This window comes from Pediculus humanus, genomic scaffold (assembly GCF_000006295.1).
Source record: "Pediculus humanus corporis 1103172107569 genomic scaffold, whole genome shotgun sequence".
Taxonomy (NCBI): Eukaryota; Metazoa; Arthropoda; class Insecta; order Psocodea; family Pediculidae; genus Pediculus; species Pediculus humanus.
This window is the reverse complement of record NW_002987184.1, coordinates 24,510-46,142: the sequence shown is the minus strand read 5'-3', so window position 1 is coordinate 46,142 and position 21,633 is coordinate 24,510. Positions and strand designations below refer to the sequence as shown.

General features: G+C 27.0%; 5 protein-coding genes across 5 annotated transcripts; 2 read left to right on the top strand and 3 right to left on the bottom strand.

Moving 5' to 3' along the window:
• Positions 1 to 16: 16 nt before the first annotated feature.
• On the top strand, positions 17 to 881 carry Phum_PHUM219200 (uncharacterized protein; the record flags this gene model as incomplete). The annotated part of the gene is made up of 3 exons (XM_002425709.1): positions 17 to 98; positions 420 to 604; positions 714 to 881. 3 exons carry the CDS (start codon positions 17 to 19, stop codon positions 879 to 881), a joined length of 435 nt encoding a protein of 144 aa, XP_002425754.1.
• A 1,325-nt stretch (positions 882 to 2,206) lies between these two features.
• Positions 2,207 to 2,556, bottom strand: Phum_PHUM219190 (heparan sulfate sulfotransferase, putative; the record flags this gene model as incomplete). The annotated part of the gene is made up of 2 exons (XM_002425708.1): positions 2,207 to 2,443; positions 2,524 to 2,556. The coding sequence occupies 2 exons, from the start codon at positions 2,554 to 2,556 to the stop codon at positions 2,207 to 2,209; spliced, it is 270 nt and encodes an 89-aa protein (XP_002425753.1).
• Positions 2,557 to 2,589: 33 nt separating this feature from the next.
• Phum_PHUM219180 (Heparan sulfate glucosamine 3-O-sulfotransferase, putative) lies at positions 2,590 to 3,178 on the bottom strand (the record flags this gene model as incomplete). Its single annotated transcript, XM_002425707.1, has 2 exons — positions 2,590 to 2,731; positions 2,802 to 3,178. 2 exons carry the CDS (start codon positions 3,176 to 3,178, stop codon positions 2,590 to 2,592), a joined length of 519 nt encoding a protein of 172 aa, XP_002425752.1.
• Positions 3,179 to 3,762: 584 nt separating this feature from the next.
• On the top strand, positions 3,763 to 5,549 carry Phum_PHUM219170 (Ectonucleotide pyrophosphatase/phosphodiesterase, putative; the record flags this gene model as incomplete). Its single annotated transcript, XM_002425706.1, has 5 exons — positions 3,763 to 3,895; positions 4,072 to 4,298; positions 4,378 to 4,676; positions 4,757 to 5,133; positions 5,275 to 5,549. The coding sequence occupies 5 exons, from the start codon at positions 3,763 to 3,765 to the stop codon at positions 5,547 to 5,549; spliced, it is 1,311 nt and encodes a 436-aa protein (XP_002425751.1).
• A 2,685-nt stretch (positions 5,550 to 8,234) lies between these two features.
• On the bottom strand, positions 8,235 to 11,242 carry Phum_PHUM219160 (pdz domain protein arc, putative; the record flags this gene model as incomplete). Its single annotated transcript, XM_002425705.1, has 4 exons — positions 8,235 to 8,362; positions 8,459 to 9,045; positions 9,147 to 10,680; positions 11,224 to 11,242. The coding sequence occupies 4 exons, from the start codon at positions 11,240 to 11,242 to the stop codon at positions 8,235 to 8,237; spliced, it is 2,268 nt and encodes a 755-aa protein (XP_002425750.1).
• Positions 11,243 to 21,633: the final 10,391 nt, after the last annotated feature.

The following is a 21,633-nucleotide window of genomic DNA, read 5'->3' as shown; positions in this document are numbered from 1 at the left end:
TTTCAAATGCATATAAATGAGTGAAAACGATAAGGATGAGTTTAAAAATGCTATCAGACAAATTGGCTTTAGTTCGATGAATCTAGACAATCCCTATGGTAACATTATATTGTAATTTGAAATTTTATCCGTTCTTTTGTACTATTAATTTTCCTAAACTAAAAATAATAAATATTTTCAGTGCGTTAAATTTTACTTTTATTCTTGTTTAAGTTATTTAAATGCTAACCATTCTTTCATTTAATTATAAAAAAAAAAAAAAAAATATGTGCTTAAGTTAAAAATTTTCATTTACAATATAACCAAAAGGATTTATAACAACCTATGGTAACCTGGTTATAGGAATAAATATATATATTTTTTTTAATAATCTCAGTTAATATTTTAAAACCGTTTTAAAATTATTTATTCCTCCTTAGATAGGGTTCGAATTTCAGAATGGGTGAGAAAACTTGTTGCAATTGATGATGACAGCTGTGAAAATATTAAGAAAAAGAATGAATATATACAATATTTAAAAATTCAAGTTGCTAATTCTTGTCTACAACTTCCTTTCACAAAACCTCCACCAAGTGCCAATTTGCCATCCCTTCCTGAGCTACTGGTAAATAATACTTATAATTTTACAATTTCCATGTTAGACATTTGTGAAATTAATATTACTTCATCAGCAATTGATTAATCGTTAACAATAATAATAATTTTCCTTGTAGGGTACCTTAGTTTGTGAAAAAATACCTGGCCTTCCCAAACCTGGTCCTATTGCTCCTGCTATAATTCACAAATCTCCTGATGGTAGAGCATATATTTCAATAAAGCATGTTCCAGGAGATGGTGTTTTATGTTACATGGCAGTCGATGAAAATTTAAACAACTTCTAATAAATTTTCAATTTTCAATTATTTTCTTCTAATTTAATGATGACATAAGTTTTAATTAAAATCTAAATAATAAATTTTGCATGATTTATTTGCTGCAATATTTAAAAATGAAAATTATTAAAAAAAAAAAAAAAACAAAAAAAAAAAAAAGTGTTTTAAATGTTATGCGATTCTTAACTTTAAAATGCTCTAATTAACTATTTCGTTATAAAATTTAAAACTCAAAAATTTTACCCATTGGATAAAAAAAGATGGCAACAAATTTAAAGATTTTTAGTATGTAAATTATTTTTAATAAGATTTACTGTTATTAATATTTTTTGTCTAAAATACATTAAATATTATAAGATTATATAAAAATTTCCAATAAAAAATTTATTATTATTATTATTATTATTTCTATTTTTATTCTAATTATATTTAAATAAACTTATAAAAATTATATTCCTGATAAAAAAAAAAAGGGAAACTTGTGACTGTTTTTGAAGAATTTAATAATTTCAAAATACAATTATTAACTTTAAAATTTTAAAAAAAATTAAATACCCATTTTAATTTTACCACAAAATTATTACTCCCATAAAAATAGTAATAATAAAAAATTCATTTCTTACAAAAGCACAATGATTATTTTATTTATATTTCAAAAAAAAAAAAATTACAAAATTGACATGGACAAATATTCATTTGGTTAGAGAAAACTCGAGTTGAAAATGAAATATGACAGTCAAATTAAAGAAAATAAAATCATAGAAAAGCCTAGATATCTAAAATTATTATTGCTAAAGTATAACGTCCTAATTTCAATTGACTTTTTAATAAAACTATTTTTGATTTTAAAAAAAATGCAATATTTAACATTCACAAACAAGTACTACAATAAAAAAAAATTAATAATTTATTGTTTAAGCATAATTTATTTTATGTATGGAGATATTTGATTTATTGTAAAATAAAAAATCGAATTGAAAAACTCACTGAGGTACTAATAATAATTACAATTTTCAAATTTAACTAATTGACGTTGATTTTGTTAGAAATATTCTAATAATCTTTAATACTGAATTGAGCTATTTAATAACTGTTAAACAAATAAAAATTAAAAATTACAATTTTTGTTTTTTCTTTTACAAAAGTAATAAACTTTACGATTTGTTTTCAATATGTCTACAAAATCATTCATTAAAAAATATTAATTTCGAAAGATTCGATAAATGAAGTTAATTAATTGATGTTTTGTTTATTTTTTTTTTCAAAATAAATCATTTACCTTATTCTTAACTTTAAAAAAATTAAAACTGAGCAATTATTTATTTTACTTTTTTTTACAGCCATCCAAAATTAATCCCTGTCATTCTATAAAATTTTTCATTAAAAGGTCTATAAAAATTTCTAAGTCTTTGAATTGCAAAAGGTTCAATGGATGGATGATTGCGTCCTTTAGTTTTACCTAAACAGTGGGGTGTTGAATGGCCCTCAGATTTCATAAGACAGGGAAAACCCTTAGTTACATTGAAATAAAAATATTTTTCAGTGATAACTTTTTTTAGCCCGAGAAAATCCTATAAAAACCATAAATTCATTTTTTAATAAAAATATTTTTTTTTTTATTTTAGAAAGTTTACAGTTTTTTAAAACTTACTTGAACTCTTGCCATTTCAGCAGCAGGATCCATAATTAACAGTTCGCCGCTTACAAACAAAAACTGTCATAATGGAAAGTAATGCAGCCATCTTTCGAAGAAACGAGCGTAAATTCCAATTTTAACAGGACCCCATGAAGTATTGACTATACCATGACTACCATTTGAAAAAGCTAATTCTTCAAATTGTTTTATGTCAGGTCTTTTGCTGGATGAAAAATCAATATTAAATTCAAAGTCTCAAATTTTCATGAAAATTCAATTTTCCTATAACTCACCTGGCTGCTTGAGTGTAATCTGATACAGCTCTAGTAACAGGATCCCGAACGACGACGACAAGTTTTGTTAGTGGGTTCATGGCATGAACTCTTTTTGGAACTTCTTTTGTAATAAAGTAACTGGGAGTTTTTTCCATAGTTATCTGACCCTCTAATGTAGCTGGCATACAACGTCTATACCATTTGAAACCTCTGTTGTAGTGCTTATCGAAAAAATGCACTTCTGAACCAGCTGCTCTTACATCAGGATGAAGCCTGATAAATTCTAATAATGCTCTTGTTCCACCCTTTTTAACTCCTATAATGAGAGCATCTGGTAATTTTCTAGATGGTAATAAACTTTTCTGTTGTAAAAATCTGTATTTATAAGAACCCATTGAATTTTTTTTCTGAAAATAAATATAATTAAAAAATTATGTTAATTTTGAATTTTCAAATAATAATTTTAGAAAAAAAAAAAATACAAAAAACTTACTTTAAAGTTAGAATTTTGCTTCCAGGACAATGGTACAATTCTAACAACGGTCTCTGATTCAAATTCATTTTTACCAAAAATACCATTTTCTGATTTTATCAAATGAGAACTTTTTTCATACTTTTTAAGTATTAATTTAAAATTACCGAACACGCATGAGTTTAACGATAACGTAAAGTAAAATAATAAAAAACAAAATACAAATAAAGAGCAGGTAAAAAAATGCTTTGAAAAAGTTTGCTTAAACATAAGATAATATGTAAATTTAAAATTTTCGTTTTAAAAATAAATATAAAAAATTTCTAGTACGTTATTGATCATTTTGTAAATGTGTAATCCACAGCTTTTCATGGTCGACAAATCGTTTTAAACTTATTCCGACAGCTGATTTTGTCGCATCATAATGAGTAGTAGTCACAAATTTTAAAAAAGTTTTTTTTTTTTTTGTAAAAAAAAATTTTTTTCAGTGCCTAGTAGTGATGAACCATGGTTCAAAACCTTCACATTTTTTTCTTAATATTTTTTTTCTCGTGTTTTTATACTGTTGACCTCCTGTCACAACATCCTATTATTTTAATCGTTTCTTATGACGGTTTTCGTTATGATTACTTATCTAAGGGTAAGTGACTGATTTCGAATTAAATTTTCAAATACTGTAATTTACAATTTAAAATGATAATTAAATTACGTCCATCACTTTGACCCAATCAATTTTTTATATTCTTTATCGATTTTAGTTTTTCTTAGTTCCTTCTTTAAATGCAACTTACTCATTTGTTAAACTTTACATGTTAGGTGTAAACCCAACACTTTCAAAAATCAAAGAATCTGGAACATATGCTGAATATTTGGATAATGTTTTTGTTACTAAAACTTTTCCAAATCATCATTCAATAGCAACTGGAGTTTACCCAGAATTTCATGGTGTTTTGGGTAATAATTTGTATGACAGCTTGCATAAGAAAGAACTTACTTATGGTTATGAATTATGGCACTACTCAAATGACATTCTTCCTATATGGGTTTGTTCAATTCTAACTTTTTTGATAAATAAAATAAAATAATAATAATAATAATTATAATTCAAATAAAAATATTCAGATTGCGAATGAAAAAAAAGGAGGAAAGCGACATTCAGGCATTATGATGTGGCCTGGTAACGAGTTTGAATATTCAGGTGTCAAACCGACTTATTTTAAAGCCTGGAATTATAATGTTACATGGGAAAAAAGAATAGATGAAGTAATGGAGTGGATATTAAATCCACAAAAACCAGCAAATTTAATAATGTTGTATATCGAAGAACCTGATTATCATGGTCACAGTTTTGGAATTGATTCTTCCAAATTTATCGATGAGTTAAAACTCATGGATGAAATTACAAAATATTTATTAGAAAAGTAAATATTGTTTTTTTAATTTAATTTTTTTTTTTTTTTTTTAAAGTCATAGTAAATTAATTTTTTTTTTTTTTTTTCAGGCTAAAAAGTAATAAATTAACCGAGCATGTAAATGTTTTTTTCTTATCCGATCATGGAATGATTTCTTCGACTAAAAAAGATGTCATCGATTTAAGAAATTTTGTATCCAGTGATTATTATGACATATATGAAACATCTCCTGGATTACACATTTATCCGAAACCTGGAAAAGCCAACATTGTGTATAACGCATTAAAAGACGCCGTTAAAAACGGTTCAAATTTTCAAGTATTTAAAACGACAGAAATACCAAATCACTGGCATTTTAAAAACAATAGAAGAGCTCCACCGATATTTGCTCTTGCAAATCCCCCCCACGTTTTTCATGATTTTTATTCATACACCAAAGGAATTGAAAAAAAATGGAATTTTACTGGTATAATCATCGATTATTTATTAATTAATTTCAAACAAACAAACATTTTGCAAATACAAAGGTTGTTGTAATTATTTTTGTTCATGTCAATAGGTCACGAACATTAAAACTTTTTTTTTTTTTTTTTTTTGTGTTTTCTAGCTAACGATAACACTCCGTTTGGTATTCACGGTTACGATAACAGTCACAAGGAAATGAAACCTTATTTTATCGCCATAGGACCTGATATAAAAAAACAATATGAAATCAAACCGTTTAAAACATTGGATTTGTTTTCATTGTGGGCTTTCATGTCCGGGTTTCCCGAATATGCGGAAAAAACAAACGGAAGTTTAAACATCGTTTCGAAAATGTTAAAAAATCCTCAATCGAGTCGTTACACTTCCCAAAGTAAGTCATACTTGAACATATTTTAATGTACCCTCACCATCACCCACCCCCCGCACCCCGCACCCCTTCAGAACGAACAATATCATGTGTTAAGAACAAATTTTTTTCTTTTTTTTTATTTGTATCGATTATAAAACCACAATTATTATTATTATTAATAATACCTGTGCCTTTTTTACTACTGTTATGTTTTTATATATACATATATATATATTTTTGATGATTTTATTGTTTTTATTATTATTATTATTATTAATAATTTTTTTGTTTTTCCTTGTTTGTTACATAAAAATATATTTTAAAAAAATAATAATATTTTTTCTTTGTTTGTTTGTTTGTTTTAATTTTTTAGTTTAAGTAAAATTTTTTTTTTCCCCCTTTAATTGATAAGAGAATAAAAATTAATGATTAAATGTTGCACGCACGCGCACACACACACGCTTATTTATGTATGTTATTAACAAAATGTTGATAAGGACGAAAAAAAAAAAAAAAATTTAATAAATCCTTGAACTTGTTAATAAAATTATTAATTATTACAATGATGATGATAATAATAAGTATGAAAAATTTATATAAGAGAAAAAAGAAAATTTTATTATTAAAATCAATTCGTTTGTTTTTGCGTTTGTTTGTTTGTTTGTTTGTTTTATTGATTAAATTATGCAAACGATAAAGGAAGATGTTGACGACGTGTAAAAAGAAAAACTCATGGTGGTAAAAAAAAAAAAAAAAAAAATTAAAATTTGTTGTTGTTTGTTAAAACGATGATCGAATTAAATAACACGAGTTGTTATCGATAACAAAAAAAAAAAAAACCGTGAAAATTTATTGATTTATTGATTTATTGATTTTTAATTTGTTTGTTATTATTATTATTGTTTTTTTTTTTTTTTTAATTTTTTTAGACGTTGGAAGTATATTATTTGGTCTCATACTTCTTAGCATATCCGTTAATATAGCCGTTTATTTCGCATATAAAAAATGGTATTTTAGACGTAAGGCTTACATGAGCAGGTACGTAATCATTTCTTATCGATAAGAAAACCACAAACAATGATAATAATAATAATTCAATTTAAATTTCATTTTTTTTTTAGACTCAAAGGAGAATCATTGGAATCTCAACAAAGACTTTTAGATATTGAAGAAGAAACATAAATTTTTCTTTGTTTGTTTGTTTGTTTGTTTTCAAATTTTAAAATGATTTTTAATTTTAAATTTTAAAAAAAAACCTCAAACGTAAATTATTTATCGCCATTTTATTACGATTTCGTTATTTAAAAAAAAAAAAACAATAAAAAACAATCAGTATTATTATTATTATTACTATTATTAATTAAGTAAACATTCGTGTAAAAAAAATTACGAGAGATTTTTTTTATTTTTAGAAAATTTAATAATCCGTTTAGATCGCCATCTTTAATTTTTTTTTTTTTTTTTTTAATCGATTATGTGTCGCCTTATTTACGAGTACCTGTCAACGGGTAGTAAATAATAAAAAACAATTTTTTTTTTTTTGCCGCGACGTAAGCGTTGCATATTTACAAAAAAAAATATGCAGCAAATATTAGATATTATTATTATTATTATTATTAGTGTTTTTTTTTCTTTTAAATTGCAATCGTTTGTCGTCATCTTAATGATTTTTACGTTACCGTTTTTTTTAATTATTATTATTAGTATTTATCCGAAAGAGAGAGAGAGAGATAGAGAGATAGAAAAAATTTAAATTTTTACGCTTTGATTTGTTCCTATTGTTTTTTGTTTTTTTTTAAACATTTATTTATTTATTAATTAATTATAATTGGTGCGTTGTTTTTATTTATTTATATTTTTATGTTATTATTTTATTTTAAATAAATAAATATATTTATTTATTTTACAAAATGATTTATTAAAAAAAAATTTCCTTCTTTATTTACCTTAGCGTTAAAAAAAAAAAAAAAAATTTGAAATAAAAGGAAATTATTATTATTATTAATAATATTAAATAAAAAATAAATAAAAAATTAAAAATGTAAATTATTATTTATTACGAAATCGATGAAAAGTAATAGTAACAGTAACAATAATAATAATAATAATTAAATTTACAATTTTTTTTACTTAATTAATTAATTAATTACATTAAATACATATTTATTACTAATAATAATAATAATAATAATAATAATAATAATAAAAACAAAATAAAATAAAATGAAATGAAATAAAAATTTATTTATGTATTTATTTATTGTGATTTGATGACGTGTTGAACTTTGATAATAATAATAATAATAATATCAGTCGATATTTATATATTTATATATATTTATACATAATTTATATTCAGTTTGTGAAATTTGTAAATGATGGTGGGTAAATTTAAATTATTTATTTATTTATTAATTCACGAAACGGTAAAATTATTTTCAAAAATAATTAATAAAATTTTACGCGTTGGGTGGGTGCGTGAGTGCGTGCACGCATAATGCGTATCTCTCAAACTGTAAAAAATAATTTTTTTTTTTTTTCTTATTTAACAACTTTCTTACCTTTTCGTTTCCCGTTTGCTTTTTATCATGCAATTCCTCGAAGGCTTTTGGCGTAATAAATATTGTATGCCCGTGCGCGGGGGGGTGTACGAGTGCTCACCTGTCCATCCTTTGCCAAACAAACAAAGGTAAATCAATCGACTTTCTTTTTTTTTTTTTGATTTTCCATTTTTAATGAGTTTTCCGTCTTCCGACGGTCACTAAAACGGGACCCGATTTTATTTTTTTAAATACCGCTATGGCTTCTTCGTGAGACGTGCCCTGAAGTGAATCTTCGTTCACCGTCAGAATTTCATCTCCTAAAACAATAAAAAAAAAAAGAAAAATTTCATTTGCATTTATACTAATTAAAAATATCAGGTAATTATGATTGGAATGAATGAAATTTTTTTCACCTTCCCGAAGCGTTCCGTCGTCGGCTGCTTGACCGTTTGTAAATATTGTTTTTATAAAAATCCCCATTTTTCCCTTTGGTGAATCCCGTCCTCCGACTATGCTGAATCCGAGGGATTTACAACCCGGTCCCTTACGAAACACGACCGTGTGATGAGATATAACCGATCCCGTCGTCGGAAAAGAACCCTTGTTGTTTCCTTTTTTTCTCTCCTCTTTTCCTTTCGATTCTTCTCGAGTCGACGACGACGCATCTCGTTCTAGTGCCACGATTCCGTGTTTTGCACATTTTATCTTTTTCAAATTTTCCACGGGTTTTTCGCATAGATTTGTTTGACTTAGAGAACGATGAAAATTATTATTATATCCTGTTATTTCGTCTTGTAAAGTCAGTACATCCACGTAAAATTCATCGGAATTTGTTAGGGTGGCAGCTGTGGCGGAGGCTGCGGCGGCGGCGTTTTCGGTACCTGTGTTGATTCCCACGTGATGTTTAAGCAAAGCCCTGGCTTCTTCCGGAAAAGGAAGGCCTCGAAGAAGGCGTCCGTTCACTTTAACAACTTCGTCGTTCACGCGAAGTCTTCCATCTCTGTAATAATAATAATAATAATAATTAAATTTAATTGAAAATGAAAAAAGGTATAAAATGAAAAAAAAAAAAAAAAAAAATTATTTTTTTTTTGTACGAACCTGAAAGCGGCTCCTGCGGGATCGATATATTTTATATAGTACCTTGATTCGTTTCCAATTTCTCTCACTCCCAATTGTATTCCGAGAACTTCGTCTTCGCGAACTTTGGCAACTCTGTAAAGTCGTAAATTATTTTTAGGACATTCGATTCTTTCTCTTGCCATTACCGACAAATAACTGCTGTCGGAAAATCTACGACAGCTATTCCTCATCGGATTATCTCTCGAAAAATATTTCGATGAATAGGAGGATTTTATTGAATCGTTGGATGATTTCTTTGCGTATATACCCGATCTCGGACTTCTCGTTTCGTTTAAAGCATCATCATCATCAAAAGGCACCGGTGGCAAACTAAAGGAACTACTTGGGTCTTCTTCTTCTTCTTCTTCTTTCGTCGATATTTCGCTGTCGTTGTACACGATGCAAGGTTCGGCTTTGACGATTTCCGACGGCGCGAATTCGGGTTTCCTTAAAAAACTCAAATTTAAACTATCCTGAAGATCTTTGCTTTGCATTTCCGTGATGTCTAAAAAGGAAGACATGGGAGTTTCGTTTCCGGATTCGGATTCGTGTAGGGATCCCGTATCGGAACTTTCGTTGGCAACGATACCGCTATCTCCGTCCAACTCCTGAGTTATCCTTTCCGATTTGTTATCATCGCAAGGACGGTTTCCATCGCTGTCGTATCCGCTTTCGGCAGAATTAACGTAGTTGGGCAAACAAAGAACATCCGAACCGTTCGAAAAAAATGAATTTTTGTCATCTTTTTTCCTTTTTCTTTCCAACGTCGCGTTCACGACTCGATACAGCGGATGTAAGGAATCATCATTTTCCGTTATTATCATGCTACTAAAACATTTTTCCGAAATTGCTTTTTTCATTTTCGAATTTGTCCCATCGACGGAATAATTATTATTATCACTATTTTCAACAGAGTTTTTATTTTTAATATTTTGATTAACGACACTCCCCCCGTTTTCTTCCGGCAAAACGGATAATTTCGATCTTAGGAAAGCATATGGAAAATTCGATCGACGATTCGACGATGATTTTGCTATTTCCGTCAGATTATCCACGCTCAGAGTTTTCACGGATAAATGCGGCGGCATCCTGTCCGCGTTATTATTTGATTTTTTCACGTCCGCGTTTGAAGGATCCAAACAATCTGCGGGATCGTCTCCGCGAAAATAAGACGCGGACAGATGAGAGGTGGAACAACTTCGAAATAAATTATTTTCTTCCGGTGTTTCCCGGACCGGTTGCCCTTTATTCATTCCTCCTTTGTTCAACATTCCCGTCGAACCCATCCTGTGGAAAAAATTTTTCAACGACGACGGAGAATTCAGCGAAAGATTTTCGAATTCTTCCGTCGTCGTTGTCGTCGTCGAGAGTGCCACATCCGAAGACCTTCTAAGTCTCCAATTTGGTTTTTTTCTTAAACTTCCTTCCGACGATTCGTCGGCAAACAATTTTTGTTCGCCATTTCTAAGTTGTTCTAATCTTTTTCCGACTCTTCTTCCCCACGTGGAAAAAACTAAAAACAAAAAAAAAAACAAAACAAAAACAAAAGCCGTTATTATTCTTCATAAGAAAAACTGATATAATAATGTTTTTGATCATTTTTTTTTTCTCCGGAAAATTTTTACGTACAAAATGGCGGATTAAAAATAATAATAATAATAAATACAGTACCTTAATTAAATATAGATATAAAATAATAAAAATAATAATAGAAATAAATTTTTTTTTTTGTTTTTTGCTGCGTGACATCGAGTTTGAGGTAGAGTTTAGGTATCGAGAGAGAGAAAAAAAAAAAAAAAAGAAAATCAACATCGGCGATGACGGTGATCTTTCACGTTGATCTCTAGCACAGTGCCATTTCTGTATCAACACGAAAGTGGATCACCGTGCTGGAGGCCAACACGGAAGACTTTTCAAACGCCTTTTTTTGTTTTTTGTTTTTTTTTTTGCCTTTTATTGATGTGTGGACGCAGCATTTGAAGGACGATGTCAATTGTTTTTTTTTTTTTTTTTTTTTTTTTTTTCGTTTCCGCTTCTTTAACATTTAATTAATAACCTATTTTCATTGTAATCATTTTTTATTTTCATTATTCATTTCCGATACGCTTTTCCGAATCGAAATTCAAAATTTTAGAGACGTCAAAACTTTGTTAGCGTTTAACAACGCGCGCACGCAAAAAAACAAATAAAATTTTAAATTTTTGGCCAGAATTTCGTCGAATTGTTTGTTGAATAAAAAAAAAAAGGAAGGAAAGCATCCAAAAACTGTTCTTCTTCCCCCCGCCCCTCCATTTTCCGTTTTAAAACTTTTAAAAGCAATTAAAGGCGCGAATGAATGCATAATAAAAAAATACAAGTAAAAAATAATAATAATTTTGGAAAAATTCAGGGTCAAGTCGTCACACCTGAGACGAAAATTCAAAACAAAACAAAACAACAACGATTTTTTTTTTACAATTCTAGTCACGGTACTGGACAAAATTTAATTTTATTATTAAATTATTTTTTTCTTTTCAATATATTAAATCGATAATTTTTTTTTTTTTGGTTTTACTCTGTGAGAAAAACAAAATCCATTTTTTTTTTTTGAGTTTAATGACAGGAAATGAAATCATTAGCAGAAAATCATCGAACATCATCTTGTTTAAGATTGAAACGATGAGAAAATAATTTTTTTTTTATTAAATTTCTCCAACGAATTTTATTATATTAATTTTTTTTTTTATTAATATCATTTCTCGTTTGTTTTCTCCTTTCCTTACTCCTTCCCCTCCCCTCCCCCCGGTAAAATGAGTGCATTTTATTCGTACAAAAAAAAAAAAAGAGTAAAAAAAAGAGTAAAAATCTGATTTAATTCAAGGTTAATTAAAAGAAAAAAAATACTAAAATTTAGACAAAAAAGTAAATAATGATAATAATGATAATAATAATAATAATAGGTAAATATAAAAGGAAATTAATTAAAATATTAGTCGGTTTGAAAGAAAGTTGACGATTGAGATCATCAAACATCAACTTTGAAACTTTGCGTTCGAAACCAAAAAAAAATGAAAAAACCGAAAAGAAAAAACACGTCAAGTTATTATTATTATCATTACCATAATCATTATTATTATTAAAAGAAAGGTATGAAGGCATTTCACGATATTAAATGTCAAATCGAGGAGTGGCATTTTGGTTAATGGGTTACATGCAACCAAATGCATTTTCTCCTACGGGTTACGACGACGACGACGACGACGACAACGACATTCTTTTGCATCGTTACGAAAATAATAATAATTTTTTTAATTAATATTGTTATCATCATCGTTGTTGAAATTAAATAGTCGACCATACTACCTGGATCTACTGTACCTATCCTCCTACCTACTACCTGAAGGAAGAGAGAAAACAAAAACACGCGGTCAAACACGAGTAAATGTCAACCCGACCGTGTTATCTATCTTAACTAACAGAACAAACTCGAAAAAAAAAAAAAAAAAATTTTTTTTTTTACGCCGCGTAATTTTACGTAGAAAAAATAATTACGGTCGTTTAAAATTTTTTTTTTGTCTACGTTTGTCGTTTGTTTGTTTGTTTGCACACAAACGCAGACACAAAAATAATTCGATTGTTGTTATTTTCGAATAAAATAAATTTTTTCGATTCGAAATATAAAAAAAAAAAAAATTAATAAAAATTTTTTCATTTTTTTACGCTTACGCGCTCGTTGTTAAACTAAAAATAAAAAAATAAAATTTCTGCCGTGGCTGTAGAAAAAAAAAATAAAAATAAAAAATCCTCGTTTTTTAAATTGTTATTATTATTATTATTGTTGTTGTTGTGGCGTCCACAACGTCGTCGTTATTTTTTTTTTTTTTTTTTTTTTTTTTTGCACGGCGCACTTTAAATTCTTCACGGATGCGTTTAACGACATTCGATCGGACGACGCGAAACTCGTTTTAAATTTTTTTTTTTTTTTTTTTGTTTTGTTTGTTTGTTTGTCTTGTCAACGGTCGACCCCAAAGTTATGATGATGACATTTGCGCGACTTAAAAAAAAAAAAAAAAATGGACGCCGGGACGCGAAAATCCACGTGATGTACACGCCAGAGAAAAATCGCGACGATGGAAAAACGAATTCAAAGCAGACGAAATCATTTACGTCTAGCATCATTATTATTATTATTATTACTACTAGTAAATTACACTGTTTTTCCCCCCGGTGGTGGTGATAATAATAATAACAATAAAATGGGTCACAAAAAAAAAAAAAAAAACACGCGATCCATTAAAAAAAATTTTTTTTTGACGTCCATTTTTTTAAAATTATTATTACGTATTACACGTTTTGTCTTCTGCTTCGTTTTTTTTTCTTCTTTTCCATTCAAAAAAAAAGAACGAGTCGACATAGTTAATGCTTAAACACAATCATTGTTTTAATTGGTTTTTTTTCTTTTAATGGAGGTTTTTAAATAACGTCAAGGCCATTAATAACCTGAAAAACCTTGAATGATGAACCTGCAGCGGAATAATTTAAAAACCCGTGAAATAAAAGTTAATTTTCTTTCTTTCCTTTTTTTTTTGTTCGTAACGTTATGTAATAATAAACAAATTTTTGTTTTCGTAATTAAAACGAAATCCTTACCATCATCATTATTATTATTATCATCATTAATAATAAAAATCATTTATTGTAAAAGAATCGTCGTTGTCGTCGTCGTCGTAAGAGAATTTCTTTATAGAAAATTTTCTATAAATAAATAAACTCTCAAGAGAAATTTCTAAAAGTTTCGATTTCGAATAACTTGTGAGTAACTATAATTCGAAATGGAAGGATAACCATTAACACCGGTAAGTTTTTCCTTGACAAAAGAAAAGAAAAGAAAAACCGGAAACTTAATTGAAATTAAGTAGAAAAGTAGAAAAAAAAAATTAAAAGAATAAAAGAGAGAATAAAGTCGATGAAAAACACGAAAAAATAAATAAATAAATGAAATGGAAAAACTTTTTTCCCAGTTTTTCCAGTTTTAAAGAGAGAGAGAGAAAAGGGAAAAAAATATTAATTTCGTTATGACTCCGATAAAAAAAAAATTTTCTTTTTTCCTTTTTTCTTTTTCCTTTTTTTTTTTTTTTTAATTTTAAATTTTCGCGAAATTAAAAAAGTTTAAAAAAAAAAATTATTATTGTGATCATTATTAATTCATGAGGGTAGGGGTAGGGGGAGGGGAAGGGTGGGGGAGAAAAAAATTAGAACGGAAACGGAAATAAATAATAAATTAAAAAAAAAGAAAATTTTTTTAAGTTGAAAGAAAAAAAAAAAAAGAAACGAAAAAAACGAAACGAAACGAAAAAAAAGACTATCGATCAATCAATGAATCGATAAATCGATTTATCGATCGATCGATCGATCGAAACCCTTTCGCTGTGAAAACACAAAAACAAATGATATTTACATTCCCAAACAATTTTTATTCAACATGGAAGCGAAAAAACTACGGAAAAAAAACGGAAATGGTGGCAATTTTTCGTTTCCGGTACTTACTCTTAATTAATTTTCTCGAACGGATACCTGAAAATGATGTTTATCTGAAAATTAATCAACTTACTTTTTTTCTTTGATGTTTCATCTAAAACAAGAGCAGGTACGGCTTTGACCGTTTGAAATTCAACATCTCCCGACGGATTTGATGATGAGGAGGAGGAGGAAGTGTAGGGGGGCGGATCGCTGTGGCGCCGGCTACGAAAAAGACGCATAACGGACGATTTGATTTCTTCTTTTCTTCTTTCAACTTTTCACGACCATTCGAATTTTCTTCTTTCCTGCGTGGGGGAGGGGAGAGGAAAAAAAAATTAAAAATTAAATGAAAACGAAAATGATTCTTGTCCATTATAAATAAATTCGAGTTTTTTTTAACTAAAAGAATTAGGTTAAAACGTGAATAAATTCCCGACTTTACTCGTTTTTTTTTTTTTTTTTTCGTCAATAAAAAAACTTGAATCTGCCAAAGTTGTATAATTTACCTTAAGAAAAAAAAAAATATTTAGCATAATTTAAAAGATTTACCCTATTAAAAAAAAAAAAATTTCGAAAAACTTTTATTTATTTATTTATTATTTATTTATTATATAATTTAAATTTATATACTTCGAACAAATAATTTGTTACGTTCGATTTTTTTTTTTTTTTTTTTTTTTAAAGTTGTTGTTGTTGTTGTATTAAAACAGGATTTAAAATCATTTAAAAAATATTTATAGTAAGATGATGGAATTTTTTTTTTTTTTTTTCGCGTCGAGAATTACATAATATGCTTAAAATTATTATTATTATTATTATTATTATTATTATTATTATTATTATTATTATTATTATTACTATTATTATTATGTTTTTTAAACAAACAAACAAACGAATAAATACTTTTTTTTTCGAACGTTGGCACAACCGTGTTTTAAAAACGATTTTATTCACGGTTCAAATTTTTTAATTTTTATAAACGATAATTTTATTTTAACCTTCCCGCACCCCTCCGCCCCGTCTCCCCTTTTAAAAATTAATAATTTTAAAACGTCTCCTCACAGTTCCCCTCCCCCTCCCCCAACTAAAATTGATTCGTTGCCAATGAAAAAAAAAAAAAATTATTTCGCGAAAAAAAAAAAAAATTTTTTTCTTTTGTTTTTGTTTTTGTTTCTCGCATGGAAACAAACTTTATTTGTTTGTTTGTACCGACCCAACAACAACAACAACAACACCAACAACCTGAATAATAATTTAATTATAATGATAAAAATCATTTCAAATAATTATTATTTTAAATTATACGAAATTTAAAAAAAAAACTCATTTTTTTTTTAGGCTAAAAAAACTTTGCAAAATGCACACACGCACACACCGAGCGCCATTTTATTATTATTATTATTATTATTATTATTATTAATATTATTATTATTATTATTATTATTATTATTATTATTATTATTTTACACGATCGAGAAGAATAAGTGTATAATTTAAGAAGTATCAACTCGGATTTGTTGATCAGTTTTTTTTTTTTTAGCAAAAGGTGTGGTTGTCCTTGGACAAACACACGCATTTACACTCGTTTTTTTTGTTTGTTTGTTCGCACGAGAGAGAGAGAGAGAGAGAGAGAGAGAGAGAGAGAGAGAGAGAAATCATTAAAATTTTTTTTAAAAAAGTGAAACTTTTTTTTTTTTTTTTTTAAATTCTCGTTCTCCTCATTAACTTAATATAAAAAAATAAATTTAATTACGCGTGCGGAGGATGATGAAAAAATTAAACAAAATACAAACAAAAAAAATTATTATTATTATAAATATAAAACCGGTAACGTTTGTCGTTGTCGTTGTTGTTGTTTGGATACCAACATTTCTGACGACTTGCACGGTCGCCATCGTTTCTTATTATTAAATCGTCCATTTTAATTTTTTATTCTACTGCCACGATTTTTAAATAATCAATTCGAAATTGCCAAAATAATCATTATCAGATTATAACGATGAAAGCCATCATCATCATCATCATTATCATCATTATCATTATCGTTGATATTTTACGAAATCCCGAGAATTTAAATAAATTGTTTTAATCTTTTTTTTTAACGATAAACGAGAGAGAAAATGTTACGAAATTTAACATTTTAAAAATAAAATATTTAGGACCCGCGGATTTAATAATTAAAAACCATAATAATAATAATAATAATAATAATAATAATAATAATAATTACGACAAAGCATTTCTTTATATATATTTTTCGTAAGAGTTTTTTTTAATCCTAAAATTCATCTTTAAAAAAAATAAAAAAAAATAGAAAACGATCGAAAATCAATCAAGAACACCCCCCCCCCAAATAATAAATGATAGAAAAATAAAGATGGAGGCGAAATAAAAAAAAACCTGTACCGACCTGTACCTGAACCGAAAAAATTAATCGAAAATCGAGTTTCGAAAACTTAAAACGTACCACAAACAAACAAACAAACGCGGTTCGTTTTTTTTTTTTACGTAAGACCGGTCGTAAGAAATATATGCAAATAATTTTTAAAAAAAATTCCAGACATTTGCCAACTGGAACTAATATCATATCTCTCTTATCGATAATGAATTTTTAAACTAAAACAAACGGTTAACAATAAATTTGGCAACAACGTTCAATATAAAATACCACTGGAAAATATTTTTCTTATTTTTTTAAATATGTCCACTCCAGACAAACCCAGAGAGAGAAATATCATGACGTATAATACAATTTTTTTTTTTAAAATCATCATAACGTCATCGACGAATAAAATAATGATAATAATAATGATAATAATAATAATAATAAAAATTTTCCACCGTGAAAAAAAAATTTCATTTCGAAAATCAATTATCAATCACGTAATTCCGAATCAGAGCAAAAAAAAAAAAAAAAAAAATTATAAAATATGTCAAAATTACAAAAAGTCGATTTAATTCCAAACTGTTTCCCCCCCTTACCTCTTCCTCTTTCCACCCCCACCCCCCACATCTCCCGTCAATCGTATCAACCAAAAAACTTTACAAAAAAAAAAAAAAAAAAAAAAAAAAACCGATTTGTAGCAAAGTCTCAATACAAAAAAAAAATATAAAATAAATATAATTATCGACTCGTATTATCATCATCATCATCATCGTCATCGTCGTCGTCGTCGTCGTATTTTTTTTTATATTTTAATATCCATGTAAATTATAATAAAAACTGACGGACGTCATAATTTTTATATTTATCCGATATAAATATATATAAAATTAAAATAAATTTTTTATACGAGAGCAAAAAAAAAAAAAAAAAAAAGAAGCAAATACATTTATAAGTAGACCCGCGAATGTATACGCACACGCACGCACGCACACACGCACTCGCGGCCGTTTTGTCATCGTTTATTTAAATTTAATATACATAAATATACGTATACAAAAACGAACAACAAATTAATAATAATAATAATAATAAGTTTTTTGTACGGTTTTTTTTTTTTTTAAACGAGACAAATTTATACTGTCAAGATGTTTACGTTTCCATTTTTCTTTTTTATACTAACGAGAAACATAAAAAGAAAAAAATTATTAATGTAATTTGCGTATACGAATCGAAAAAAAAAACGACGCCATTTTTCTTTTTCCTTTTTCATTTTTTTTATTTTGGATTCGAAAAAAAAAACATTAACGAGAAAATTTTAATATTATTATTATTATTACGAACGAATCATTAACGTTAAAAAATTTTCATATCGAATAAATAATAAATGAATAATTGCGATCAATAATAAATCCGCCGATCGATCGATGAATGAATGAATGAATGAATGAATGAATGAATGAATGATGGATCGATTCGCGAATTTGTCATTTTTTTTTTTTTTTTGTTTTTTTAACGAAAGTTTTAATTAAGTTACATTCGCGTAGAGAATAATTAAAAGAGAGAGAGAGAGAGAAACGTTAATTATTAATTTCGATTAAATAATAAATAATTAAAAAAATTCGGTTAACTTTAATTTTTTTTTTTTTTGCTTTCACGGATTCGTCGCACACGTTTAAATTATAATCCGCCATTTTTTTTATAAAGCCACGTTTCCTGGAGTCAACGTTTATTTGTTGACATTCGTTCCAGTCTTATGCTTGATGTCTGCTAAAAAACTTGAGATGTGTTTTTTCAAAAAAAAAAAAATTTATAAACCCGTCGAATTTTCTCATTTGAAGAGAAAGAGAGAAAGAGAAAGAGAGAGAGAGAGAGAGAGAGAGAGAGAGAGAGAGAGAGAGAGAGAGAGAGAGAGAGAGAGAGAGAGAGAGAGAGAGAAAAAACCTTTTCGAATCGATTTCAACGACGACCTGAAATGTCTTTTCGGTGCTCCCACGACGACGATGAGAGATTCTAGAATTTTCTTTAACGCATTCATTTATTTATTTATTTTTATTAACTTGTGCGGCGGCGTCGGCGGCTGTCGTTTAATATCATCATCATCGTCGTAATTTGTATTTGTTTCAGTATAGAAAACAAAATCCCACATTCAATTTTATTATTACTATTATTATTTTCTTCTTCTCACTTTCGTTTATCCCCAGTAGTCGTAATAATAATAATAATAATAGTAAACTTTAGTTTTCCTTTTTTACGTGCCGTTTAATTTTGTTTATTCGCGAATTTTCCTTTTGTTGTTAATTTGCCGTTCGAAAGAATTGGTAAAAGTAAAAATTTTTTAAATGAATAACTCGCGTGGAAATTTTTTTTTTCACTTTTTCACTTTTACCACGTGATCAATAACCGTTTAATTAAAAAAAAAAAAAATAATAATAATAATAATTTTCCCCGATTAATTCTCGACAAATTTTTGTACTCGAAGAAGAAAACTTTTAATTATATTTTATCCGTCGCGTCATTCTTTTTCCTTTCCGTTTCGGAATTTTTAAAAATTCGTTTTTTACGAAACCAAAAAAAAAAAAAAAAAATAATAATAATAATAATAATAATAAAAATAATAATAATAACGAAAGAAAAAAGATTTGAAAAAAAAAACAAAAGTCACTAAAAAGTGTAATTTAAAAAAAAAAAAAAAACTACGGATTTGAGTTTGAAATCGTAAGTAAAAACTAATTAAAAAAAACTAATGCAATTTAATTATTATTATTATTATTATTATTATTATTATCCTTACATAAACTTTTATTGTTATTATCGTTCTCATAATCATCATCATCATCATCATCATCCTCATCATCATCACGATTACTTTTTCTTTCTTTTCTTTCGGTTAATAATTTTTTTTTTTGTTACTTTAATGTTACGTCGGTTGTACGCATTTCTGGATTATTCTCTACCGACATTATTATTATTATTATTATTATTATTTTCTGTTATAAAACGACCATTTTGAAATTAAAGGGTTTCGTGGCGTCAACAGACATTTTACTGCAGCAGCAGCAGCAGAAAAAAACAAGAAAAAGCAGAATACGATTTTTTTTTAAATATTAAAATTATTACTCGTTTTATTACAAATCGACTTTAATTACTATTTATTTATTTATTTATTTATTATTATTATTATTATTATTATTATTATTATTATTATTATTATTATTTTTATTTATTAATTTGTTTACGTCGGGTTTTAGTGTCAAGTAAAAATTTTTAATATCGTAAATTACTACAAAGACCGGAGGGGAACGTGATTCGATGATAAATTTAAAGATTTTCCATCTTGAAAATTTTCTAATCCTTTTTCAAAAAAAAAAAAAAAAAAAAAAAAAAAGGTTTTCGGCCAAAACCTTTTTGTCCTTTTTTTTAAATCCCATCGAGATTAATTTAAAGTTGAAATTTCGTAACAAAAAAAAAAATAAAAAAACAATTTATAATTACACGCAATTAATATTATTAAAAAAAAAAAAAAAAAAAAACGACAGAGTAATTATTACGTCATTAATTTTTCTTTTCGATTTCAAAAAAAAAAAAAAAAAAAAATCATTTAATTAAAAAGCGAAAGTTTTATTATTATTATTATTATTATTATTATTATTTTTTTTTTTTTGCTAAAAATGTCGTGCAGAAAAACTTTTTTTTTTGTAATTCCTAATTACTTATTATTATTATTATTAAACGGACAAATTTTCTTCTTCTTTTTCTGTTTTTTACTTCTCATTGACATTCACGACAACGGAGAAAAAAAAATTTTCTTTTATTATTATTATTACTATTTTTTTTACGTCATCATTTCTTTTGGTATTTATTCTTCCTTTTTTTAAAAATTAAATAATAATGATGATAATAATAATAATGAAATTGACGAAATTTCAGAGAGTGAAATAATTATTAAAATTACTGACGTAACTGACGTAATGATAAAAAAAATTTTTTCGAATCGATTTCCGTTAACGATTTAACCCGCCATATTGATTATTTTTTAATTCACTTCCGGAACGCGGACGAGGGGGGGGGGAAAGAGGGAATCGTTTAACTTTCGCGAAAAAAAAAAAAATCAAATCAAATCCACGCTTATTTTAATAATAAATTATTATAAAATATTATTATGATTATTATTTTTTGTAAACGACCGGAAAAATTTTGATTTTAATTTCTTAAAAAAGAAAAGAAAAATGGAAGCCGAGGAAAATTGATTTTAAATTAAAAAAATTTCATTTCGGTTTTTCTATTTGAAATTTAATTATAATTTATTAACGGTAAAAGAACGGATTTTAAATTTATTTACTTTTTTTTCCCGCCTTTTTTTTTTCTTTTCAAAAGTCAAAAACGGAAATAAAGATTGATTTTAAATTTTGGCGGTTAACACACACACACAAAACCTAAATATTATAAAAAATAATTTAAAACCCTCACCACCACCACCACCATAACAACCCATAAACACATTTCCGGATTAAACGCTTATTACTCGTTACGTTCGAAAAATACAAAATGGCGGAATTTATTTTTGTTCACGTATTAATTCTT